General features: G+C 32.6%; 1 protein-coding gene across 1 annotated transcript in view; it reads right to left on the reverse strand.

Moving 5' to 3' along the window:
- Positions 1-365: 365 nt before the first annotated feature.
- LOC149474981 (uncharacterized) overlaps positions 366-12,820 on the reverse strand; it is a 42,024-nt gene continuing 29,569 nt past the window's right edge. The window contains exons 2-6 of the mRNA XM_089713849.1: positions 6,130-6,868; positions 4,938-5,715; positions 3,891-4,042; positions 3,300-3,475; positions 366-2,787 (exon numbers count right to left, since the gene is read on the reverse strand). Of these exons, the coding sequence (XP_089569975.1) occupies positions 2,562-2,787; positions 3,300-3,475; positions 3,891-4,042; positions 4,938-5,715; positions 6,130-6,868 (2,071 nt within the window). The 3' untranslated portion in view covers positions 366-2,561. The remainder of the gene's footprint in view (positions 2,788-3,299; positions 3,476-3,890; positions 4,043-4,937; positions 5,716-6,129; positions 6,869-12,820) is intronic.

Here is a 12,820-nt window from a genome sequence, read left to right on the forward strand (position 1 = left end):
ATAAATTTAGATTTAATCATACATCCAAATATTAATATAAACATCTAATAAAATATTTTTTTTATGGTACAAGCGTAAAAATATTGCTTTGTCACCGTATGGCAACACACAATTTTTATTTTAAATGTCTTTTTAGAGCATTACAACTTTGAATATCAGAAAGTTGGGATTTTGGATAGTTCAATAAGATAGGGGATTGCATTGGATTTTGGAATAATGTTTTTATATTATTTCTTTTACAGTGGTTTTTAAACGTTTAAATTTAAATAAGTCGTATGGCACATAATTTTTGGACGTGCATTTTCAACTTTTTCGATGTCAAAGTGTAAAATAATTAAAATGTAGTTTTATATTCTCCTAATTATTATTTAAAATTGAAGGAATTTAGGAATACTTTAGTTGAAGATTTAAATAGTTTTAGAACAGCTTTAGGAATAGGAATAGATGTAGGAACTAGGAGTCATGATGTTAGTCTATCCTAGATGTAACAATATATTTTTGGCGTTTTTCATGGCAGCCAATTAATTGGTTATATTCTTTTAAATGAACGCGTCTTAAATTCCTAATTAGTAATGTTGAAATAAAAATATGTTAACTTTAGAACTTATAATAAATTTTTGTCATGATAGTTTTTTTTCTGTTTTTTCTTAGTTTTAATATCTGTGAGGCTTTGGCAAGTGAAAATTACATTGAGGTATTATTACTACGTATAGAGAGGACACCACGAACAGAATCTGTTTGAGACGCTTGGCTCTAACTCGTGTTACAAATAGTGTAGTAGCGATGCCCTCTCTAAATACATAGTAACTCAATGGAAAATTATGGAGTTTTTTTAAAGGTTTTTATTCGGATATTTGAATTTTCTATCATGATTATGTACCAAATATAGTAATAATTATCTTTTTAAATATATTGCAAATTTCTTAACCTAAAGGTGGGTATTTTTCTATAATAATATGGCATTTTATATACAATATGCGTTTTCGTCTTTTAAAAAGACCGTGCCAGTCTTTTTAGTAGACTATGCAATTATTAAGACATGTATGTCTGTATATATCTAAGTTTTTATATACATTTTTTATATATTTTTAATTATTGACCTAACTATGGACTCATAAAATATTTTTTGATGTGGCATATTTATTTTGTTTGTTTAAATCATTATCAAATACATGTAAAAAAATAGTTGTTTTTTGAATTGTGTACATAATTTTTTAATTTTACTTTTATTGAGTAAAAAAATATTTTAATTTGGTCCACTTGTTAAGTCAATAATTAATATAGTCTCATATATCTTTACACGATTTCTTTAAAATCTATCTTCACATGCTCAGTTTTATCAATATTTGCTGAGCAGAAAAAGATACGATTTTTATATAGAAACCGTCGCTAAATGTCATAGTCTTTTACCGAGTAGAAACGGTTTACGCGTAGCACCTGTTCGACGGTCTACTCATTGAATAGACCGTCTTATGTGGTCTTAGAAGACCGAGTCTTTTCGAATTTAGCACCTTAACCAAATTGGTATTCATGGAGTTAAAATTTTGACAAAAAAACTGTTTGCTTATAATTTAACGGGTTTAAATCGTGTTTTATTCATAATTTCAGATTTTTTAATAGTTGTTGAAAAATATAGATTTAATACTAAATAAAACACGTTTTAAAACCTGATTTTTACAGTAATACACGCGTAATATTTTTCTCTACTCTTTTCTTTTGGTCTTTTCAAGTAACGTTATACAACAGTCTATTAATCGGTCTTTTAGAATTGTTTATCAAAAGACCGTTATCACAAGATCTTTCAGTATTAATATTTAATGGTGGTCTATTAAATAAAAAGACCATTAGTCTATTCTTCTCTAGCACAAAATATATTTTACTACAATGGTCTATCAACAAAAAGACCACCATTTTACACTCATCAACGTAACATTCACGGTCTACTCAAAAGACCGATCCAATTCTCACATACCACTTTCCATTCAAAACTCTTCCAGTGGTCTACTCAACATACAATTACACTATACGGTCTACTCAAAAGACCACATCCCAAAACGGTCTACTGAAAAGATCACCACACCCTAAAGCGCGTCACACACAGTGAAGATACTATAATATTTTATCTTAAGATACTGTAATGTTTTATCTTAAGATACTGTAATGTTTTATATTACAGTATCTTAACGTATCCGGTATCAGCGTTCTGACCATCATTTTTCTTTTTGTCATTGCGTACTAAGACCCCTGTAGAACCGCCATCCTGTTACAAATGACCCGAAATTTTGTGTCAGTGTTTCGGGTCATTTGTAACAGGATGGCGGTTCTACAGGGGTCTTAGTACGCAATGACAAAAAGAAAAATGATGGTGGGAACGCTGATACCGGATACCTTATGATACTGTAATATAAAATATTACAGTATCTTCACCGTGTGTGACGCGCTTTATACTATACAGTCTACTCAAAAGACCACATCCCACAATTACGGTCTACTGAAAAGACCACCCCACCATACACTTCAAACAACTCAATATTCCAACTTTTCACTTCGGTCTTTTCGGTCTACTGGAAAGACCGGAAGGTCTTTCGCTTCGGCGCTCTATGTAACCTCAATTCTTGACGATGCTTCGGATCCAACATGGCGGTATATCCGGTTGGCGTGCACAGTTCCGGGTGGCGGGAAAAGAACGCTCTATATCCGGAATGTAATAAATATACTTCCGGGTAATGTAAGTATGGGTATTTGTCCTTGTTTCGTGCGCGATCCGTTGAACGGAGGAAGCGGGATCTGTGAATGAATGAATGAATTGTTTAAATAATGAAAAAATATGGATAAAAGTAAAGAAAATGTGGGTAGTTTTGTAGATGTTTACTATAAAATGAGGATGATCATCTTAACTAATTATTTATACTAATATTATAAAGCTGAAGAGTTTGTTTGTTTGAACGCGCTAATCTCAGGTCCGATTTGAAAAACTCTTTCGGTGTTAGATAGCCCATTTATCGAGGAAGGCTATAGGCTATATATCATTACGCTAAGACCAACAGGAGCGGCTGAAACCGCGCGGAACAGCTAGTTATGTATACTCAAACTCAAACATTTATTTATTCAATTAGACTTCTTCGAGAAGCACTTTTGAAACGTCATTACATATTTTTAACATTTACCACCGATTCGGAAAGCAGTATCTACGGAGAAGAACCGGCAAGAAACTCCATAGTTGCTCTTTTAAATCATTTCAGTATTACAATTTGTTATAGTTTTTTTTTCAATATTTTTACACTATTAATAAGACTTACAATTTAGGCCCCCGCTCGAGTGAGAATTCACAATGAAACACCAGGATACTCCGTTTGCTGCCGTCCCTCATCGGAACAGCCTCCATGAGCTCCAGGATCTGATCATTGGTGTACAGGTTCTTGGCACCGAGGATGTGACCACCTTCGTATTCATAGGGGTAGCGGCAGTCTATCACCTGGAAGGAAATATTATTTAAAATTAATTTAAAATTTAATTACTAGTGGTCCGCCCCGGTTTCGCCCGTGATACATATTTAGTATCCTATGTCCTTCTCCTGGTTCTAAACTACCTCCCTGCCAATTTTCAGCTAAATCGGTTCAGCCGTTCTTGAGTTATAAGTGGAGTAACTAACACAACTTTCTTTTATATAATATAGATATTAAAATTTATTTTATTAAAATTTTTATAAAGAAAAAATTAGATCACAAGGCAGGAATCGAACCTGATAATATATTTATTTATTTACTAGCTTTCCGCCCGCGGCTTGGCCTTCGATAGGCCTTATTATTGCGAAATATGTACCACGGGCGAAGCCGGGGCGGACCACTAGTATTATCCATAAAATATAATTTAAATAATTCTAAACTAACCTGATAATCATGCACAGTATCATGATACTCTCCTCTAATCAATGCAGCGAGGGTATCACAGGATATGGACTTCAGGTCTACATGGTCTCCGGAGGTGAGGGGTAATGCGAAGGGCAGGGTGAAGTCACCGATCAGATCTGGTTCGCAGGCAGCTGGAAATTTGTGATTATGAGAAAATGGTTGGAAAATACACAGATATGATATGATAAAAGATTGTAAAAAACGTAAAATGGAAGAAATATCGTAAAAATATAAGTAAGAAAAACATTATTTATATAGTACAGCCCCCTACACAGGCTGTAGATAAACGTATCTACAGGTTACGTCAATCTCATACATTCGTAGTCTATTCTATTGAACGCTACGCTAACAGAAAGCCACTTGACTAGGGGGGCAGTATTATACAGTGAAAAAATACAAAAAATATGATTTTGAAATTGTTTTTTTTTTAGAAATTGTTTAATATAAGTGAAATCTACATTATTCTTATTTGTTGAATAATAAATACAATAGATAGTGAATCACGAATTTATAATAAAATATATCTAATTTGGCAGTATATATTTTATACCAAACATATTCCAATTTCAATAAGAAGATTTTCAATGTTAGTATTATTACAATCTACCTATTGCAATAATCTTTGCTCTATGGTACATATTTACTTTACTAAAATAAGTTTAAAAATATGTAATATAATAACATGATAAATAAATAAATAAATATTTCAGGACAATTTTCACACACGGCACGATCTGATCAGATACTAAGCTTTCGCTTGTGTTATGGAAACCAGATGGCTGATAAACATACATATTATATAATTTTAAATAAAAACTTATATAGATAATTAACACCCAGACACAGAGCAAACATCTATGTTCATCACACGAATATTTGCCCCGGGTGGGAATCGAACCCACGACCTCTGGCTTTGATGGCAGGGCCACTACCAACCAAGCCAACCGGCAACATTATAAACGGATTCCACTGTAATATAATAACATGATATAATTGTACATAAGAACTTGTAAAAAATATACTTACACCTCGCCAAAGCAGACATAATCGACGCATTATTTTCCGAAAACGCACGTTGCAATACGGGCCTCTTAACATGTTCAGATTTCAATCTCTTACTACTAGAACTTTCTTCTTCATTCACTCTCTTATTACTCTCTCTCGGATCGAAACTCAGACTCCTGTGCACTTTCAATTTCTCCGTAAAACTATCTTTAATTTGTCCGGAGAGTAATTCACTAAAGTTCGAAATTTTGGGCGAACTTGATATTTCTTCTATGTCCAAAAATGGCTCTTCAAATTCCGATATAAAACCACTTTCCACAGATTCCGAGGTTAATCGCTTCGATATTGAACTAATTGATGTAATACTGTTCGATTTCTCCAATTTGGGACTCTCCGAGAACTTTAAACTCTTTTTTACTGATAGCGTTTTCTTAGGAGATGTAAATTCGAAGTCTTCGTCGAAATTTAACACTCGAGTAGATTTAGTTCGTTCATTTTTAAAGTTCAGGGCTCTAGAAGTGGTTGGTTTGTTAAAAGATGTAGATGTTTCACTGTCAGATAATGGTGCACCAAATATGAAGTTGCCAGCGTTAATTTTCCTTGTATTCGACCTTCCACTAGATATTATATTGGGACTGTCTGTGGATATTATTTCGTATTTGCACTCGTCAAAGTTTTGAGCATCGAATTCTTCTTCCAAATCGTGGAGGGTTTCGAAGTCTGTGTCTACGGGGATAGTCTTTTCGGGTACGTATATGTCGGATTCATCCGCTTTAGTTTGGAGGTTTGTGAAGTCCAACTGGAATTGTGAATTGATCATAAGTATATTATGTAATAATGTTATATAAGTAACAAAACGGACATTCAATTGGACAATGCATGATTTTAAATAATAGGTTGTAACAGTTTGAATTGGTTGAAAAAATCAGTGAAACATTACTCATATTTTGCTCAGTTTTCTAAATTCTACAGAAGAAAGAACACAAATATTGTGATTATAAATTAATAATTTTTGACAGTTTGGTCAATAATCAATTTACATTATTAAGTAGTGGTAGTGGTAGTAGTTGGTTTAATGGTTGAGAGAATAACTTTAATTCAATCATAGTAATTAATAAATGATATATTGAATTCTTTTTTTACTCAAAAAATAAAAAAGTAGATATGCTTGATGAGTATTAGCAGGCTTGATTAATAATACTTAATAAATTACCTTGGTTTCGGACCAATTGCTCTTTGTTTCGAACTGTCCAAACATACAATCCTGCGTCTCTTCCTCAATATTGAACCTTTCATTCTCTTTGTTTGCACGAAAATTATTCCGATCCTCGAATATTCTGGAAATTCTATTCCGTTTCCTTGAATCTATTAACGGAGACCTCAAACGTTCCATGGTAGGCGAATTCTTGTATAATGGTGATTCTTTTAAATATAGCGGTGTCAATTTTGGTGAATATACTGTGTGTGAATATGGTGATTTTTCTAATCTATTTGCAGTACCGTTAAATGGTGAATTCTGTATGTCACCTAGCACACGGCGTGACGGTGAACTGATATCGTTAAATTTTCGTTGTGTGATAGGCGAATTTGATAGTTGAGAATTCCGTTGAATGTTCGGTGAGTTATGTATATCGTTGAACACTTTTCGTTGTGCGATAGGCGAGTTCTGTATATCGCTGAACACTTTTCGTTGTGCGATAGGCGAGTTCTGTATATCGCTGAACACTTTTCGTTGTGCGATAGGCGAGTTCTGTATATTGTTGAAGTTTTGTTGTGTTGGTGACTGTATCTCTCCGAGGACTTTACGCTGTGGTGTTAACGGGGAGCTCTGTTTATTGAAGTCTATGGAATGCGGTCGAACTTTTATCTTATAGTTGTGAGATAGGGCCTCCTCTTGTTTGCGTTTCGTTGCATTGTTACCGGAATTTATTCTGAAGTTTTCTGTGATGAGCCTGTAACAAGGAAATTTAATTTAATATTTATATAAAGTAAGTGGGTAGTATGGAAGAGATTTATGATAAATATGGTTGAATTATGTACTATGTTTCCTTTCCTACCAGGTTGCCTGGTAGAGATTGCTGTTCAGCAATAAGGCCGCCTTTTGTACAAATGATGCTTTTGTAATTTTGTTCTTTTTTTTTTTCTGCTTTGTCCATTCATGTTTGTACAATAATATTATAAATTGTATTGTATTGTTTGTATTATAAATAAATAAATAAATATAAATATGTTAGTTCGTTGTTTTAAATATTGATTTTAATTATTTTTAATTTGGTATTGTACATTAAATTGTTAGAAATAAATAAAATATGTAGTTATATGTATAGTATAAGTAATGAACAAGATCTAGATTCAGATGTAGCTTTCAATCACTACATAGTATAAAAAAAGTCGCTTTCTCTGTCCCTATGTATGCTTAAATCTTTAAAACTACGCAACGGATTTTGATTCGGTTTTTATTTATAGATAGAGTGATTCAAGAGGAAGGTTTTAGTATATAATTTATTATGTTTTGGACAAAGCGGGCGAAGCCGCGGGCTGAAAACTAGTGTTAAATATATGATATCTATTAACATTGTTATGTAATCAGCTTTGTATATGCAGGCAAGTATTATTTTTTATTTATTTATTTAACACTTTATTGTGCAATAAACCAGGTACATAAAATAACAGTTTACAATAAACAAAAGCACAAAGGGCGGCCTTATCACTATGCAGTGATTTTTATTCAACTTTATTGAAAAAATCATGATTATTAAAAACATAACATCTCAAAAAAATTATTATCAAATAAAACAGGAGTAGGTAAGTATCCACATTGTAAATTTTGAAACCTAAAGTTCAAAAGACGTATTGAATTACGTACACAATCACGTACACAATATAAAATCTATAAATCGTGCCGTCAATACGTCCAAGTATATTTTCTCACCCAATTTTTTGTAACATACCTAACCTTGTCTTAAAGGGTAAGCCAATCACACCCCTAACTAATAACGATCCCACGGGCTGTCTCTTGACAATATCAGACCCTAAAATAAGTTAACAATAAACTTTTTAGACATCGAACATCACGACTAATATCGTCAATACATAAACTGGTTCCACACCCTTAGCCGTCACACACTTTTCTTCACGGAAAGGTTATGTGAACTCACAGCGCAAACTTTAAAACGAAATTATAACACTTTTAACACAAATCTGTATTAGAAATAACATTATGAAAACAGGTAGATGAAAATATTGAATGAATCAGGTGGTAGATTCGCGCGCTTTGATACCGGCATGTGACATTGACATTTTATGCGTTCGGATACGCGCTAGTGAATTTTATGCAGATTCACAAAATTTGTTTAAACTTGATCACGGATGATAAACGGTTTGTATAGATCTGTTTAGTGTTTACTTAATATTCAAATATTCAATGTTTGAATGGGAAGATGCATCCCTCGAAGAAATCAGTTGGCCAATCAATATTCAACATATTTAAAAGACGGGGTCCCGCCACCGAAGATCATGAATAAACCATTATAACCGATTTGTAACGGATGTAAAATGTATCACCGTTAAATTTTTATTGTCATTTTACTAGCCTTTTCCTCCTTCCAACTTTTATACTTTTTCCACTTAAAAAGTAAAATAGGCGCCGGAAAGACAATATGTTAAGTTCACTTCAACATTTACGTGGGTTAAAAATAAAAAGTGGGTTTGTTTTTTAATAATGTTTAACGTACTTTACTTGCATTTTAGAACTTGTCTGGTCCCTTTGAAGTCTACCCTTGCTCACAATGACTGCACTTTCTTATCACAGTCAAGGGTCCGGGCTGTAACGGTAAGCGGCAATACGTCTCTTATAAACAAGTTCACAAAAGGGACAAATTAAAAGCAAGTATAATGGTGTTCTTTACAAAAAAACCCGCCAAAGCAGTACGGAATTGCGTTAAATGGATTTTTTTGCCTTCATATTTTACGATATGATAACAACTTTGCAGTTCAGTTTACAATACACAGGGCTTGTAAGTCATAAAAATTATCAGCACTATGTTTATTATGCCCGTAATTCAGCTAAAAGCTTGCTAATCCATATATGTATTTGTTATCATTGAATAGAAAAAAGGACCATTTCACTTGATAAACGGACAAGTTATCATAATTTGGGCAAGTTTAAGATAATATAAAGCAAAAAAGGGTCCCTTTATATCTATTGTGTGAATTCCACTAATGCGCTTTTTATGCAGTGTGTTTCCGAACGGTTTTTGGCGCTAATCATTTGAATTACAAATTTCAAAAAATAATCTTATTAACGTTACACATGCATACATTTTGGTTTGATTTCATTGAAATTCCATACAGGTACGAACATGGAGTAGTATTATTTTAAAAATGACATCAATTTGACAGATGTAATTAGTTTTTTTTAACGTCATTTTCGCTACCACAGATTCAGTTATCTATAAATAGATAGCCGTTATTCCCTGACGGAAATTGAACCGAATTCTTCACATGTGTCATTTTGTCAACCGATGCGATATGACAAAAACCACGAGCTTACCACAAGGTTATGCCAAGGATAGGTGTTTCCTGTCTTTGCCTGCTGATATTTATAGCCGTGGTAAAATTGATGAGAATTGGTGTAGTAATTGTAAAAGCAAAAGTTATGTAAAATAATAAATAAATGTTTATTGTGTTGACAAATCTGCCGTTTATGTACTTTTCTAATTATGTTCCGAGTTCTTAAATATGCTTTTTTTTTAGACTGGCTAATCTTAAAACTTATAAGAATGTATGTTATGTTCATATAGGTGTTTCTTTTTCCAATAATTAGTTAATCATATAAAGTTTAATCAAGACTAAAATTAGGCAAACATGTATTCCTTACACATTTTTATCGCAAAACTAAAATTCCGACCGTTTACAAAAAAAAAACTTTTATCATAGTGTCTCCCTAGCCATCTTTAAAAAAAAGAAGTTCGTATAATCTATGCTAGTGACGTCATCCCTAATTTTGTTCCGTGATAGAAAAAACGGTTAGTACAATATACGTAATGAAATGGGGAAAGCCGTTGCACCCTTGCAACCGTTGAATCGATATTTATATTATGGGGTGGATTTACCGTTATCTGTGCATTATGATTTGGCGGGTTATCGATTATTTTTTGTTTTGATATTCTGTGGCAGACTTTTTATGTGTAGTTTTCTTGATGAAAATTTCGGTAGGTATAAGTAGTTTGATAGTGTTTCGAATTTGAAAATCTTGTTGGATTTTAGCCGTATTACCTTAGGGCGTATTCAGAAAGAAAGCTTGAAACTTATAAGCGCTTATAAACGCTTATCGGCGCTTGTCATGTTCATTGTCTTGCTTGTCATATTTATATGAACATGACAAGCGCCGATAAGCGCTTATAAGTTTCAAGCTTTCTTTCTGAATACGCCCTTAGATACCTAGTACTTAAGTTATCTGTGCTTTTAATGTATAGTTTTATTTGATGGATGTTTCTTTCGGAGTTAATAAGCTATTTTAAGGATAAAAGTACTTATTATACAGTGATTATCGTAAAATTCGATTTAAGCATAGAAATCTAAATAACAAGGCACTGTTATTTAGATTTCTGTGGATTTGCCCATATAAAGTAATTTATGAACCTGTATATTAGTTATTTTGCCTTAATAAGACAAAAATAATATCATAAATATGTAATACTAGCTTTCCACCCGCGGCATCGCCCGCGCAGTCAAAGAAAAACCCGCATAGTTTCCGTTCCCGTGGGATTTCCGGGATAAAACCTATCCTATGTCCTTTCTCGGGTATCAAAATATCTGCATACCAAATTTCATGAAAATTGGTTCAGTATTTTAGGCGTGATTGAGTAACAGACAGACAGACAGAGTTACTCTCGCATTTATAATATTAGTATGGATAAGGGCTATCGACCTTAAAAAAAATATTTTTATGACTTATAATCAAAATTTGAATAATTAATTGGACGAATAGAACTTTAAATTTATGGTATTACGTCATTAACTTATAACTTATACGTTAACTCGTTTATAAATTCTTCAAATATCTTCTATGTGAAAGTCCGTTAAAAATATTTATTACAAATATAATCTGTCGACATTTTTCTTATCTAATACAGGATCATTTTACATACTAAGAAGCTGATAGTGTTGTTTTATCTATACTAATATTATAAAGCTGAAGAGTTTGTTTGAAAGCGCTAATCTCAGGAACTAGTGATCGGATTTGAAAAATTCTTTCGGTGTTAGATAGTCCATTTATCGAGGAAGGCTATAGGCTATATATAATCACGCTAAGACCGTCAGGAGCAGAGCAATACGGGTAAAACCGCGTGCCACAGCTAGTTTTATATAATTCTTTTGTATACAATAAAGTTTACATAAATATAACATACTTACAAAAAATATAATATAGGTAGTAGGTACATTCATAAAAGTGTGTAGTTTTATATGTATATGTATTTACATTTAAATAAGCGAATGAGGGTACACGTAAATAGAATAAGCATAGAGTAATATTATACAGAGGCAAATAAATTAAGTTTTAAACAAATAATTGATTTTATAAAAATCATACTTATAATATTACGTAATATGAACATTATACATAGATAATAATACTTATAGGGTTAAATAACAATTAGGTACAACTAAATTTATAAAAAAAATCGTTTAGATAGTATTTAAAAACAAAAAAAATATAGCTATGTAAATATATATCCCGTAAGACATCTCATCCCATCCATCCAAACACTTTATTGAGAAAAAAGCATCAATTGAACAGTGTACTCTATTTATTTCACTATTGTTGGCACGTGGCGTCCCCCGCCACCTGATGGTGAAAAAAATCCGATCAAATACAGCACGTGCTATGTGGGTGTACACTGTACACTGTACACACTATACACACATACACCCACACACACAAAATGCAGTTGTGTGTGTGTGTGTGTGTATTGTGCGAATTATCATTGGGGTTTGAAATTTGGATTATAGGAAACTAGATGTGCCGCGCGGTTTCACTCGACGACGACGAAATAAAAAAATAAAATAAGTACGTAGTTTATTTAGTAATCTGGGGAAGTAACTAGGTAACCTACTATACTTATGTTCTTCGGTTGTGTAATAAAACAATTTAATTTTAAAGTACTTTAAATGATAAGGAAGAAAAAAAATTGTCTTCGGTGTATTCTCTTGTTAAATATTTTGATAAGTGATAACTGATAATAAAAAAAATGATTGAAATGATTTTAATATATTTTAAGACTGTAAAGAATTGCTTACATATAATTTCCTAGTCCTATGTAATCAGTATTTCCAAATTTGTTAAAAAATAAAAAATAAATAAATCACAAAAATTCACTAACCGCTAACAAAATAAAAACAAACCTTGCATGCACTCCTTGGAAACAACAATCGAACAAACTAAACATTTTGACACAACACTAAAAAACTAACAACGAAATCTAATATTTTAAAACGGAACACCGGAACACGTCCGCATCCCGCGAACTCCGATACAAGACTGACCTCTCAGTTCATGTCTAAGAAAATTTCCTTGTTGACGGTAACAATAGAAAGGTAGGTCAAAGGTTTAAAATGGCGCGTGCCACGGCAGCTGATTGCTACTGGCATCTGCTACAGCTGAGATTGAGACGAGGGTGGTAAGATTGTAACGGTCTTGCGAATGTACAATAGCCTTAGATTGCGCGAGGTCAATAAGCTTTATTATCTGTGATTTTATTTATCTGTGCATGGACCGGGGGGTGAAAAAAAAATTTGACGGTTCGCAAAAAAAAAATATTGATTCAATTGTTTCTGCAATAAGTTTTATTTATCTGTGCATAGACCGATGGGAAAAAAAATATGACAGGTCGAATTAAAAA

Source organism: Colias philodice, chromosome 31, assembly GCF_061535455.1.
Source record: "Colias philodice isolate Cphi_HAF_F1 chromosome 31, ilColPhil1 Martin Lab GWU primary, whole genome shotgun sequence".
In the NCBI taxonomy this organism is placed as follows: Eukaryota; Metazoa; Arthropoda; class Insecta; order Lepidoptera; family Pieridae; genus Colias; species Colias philodice.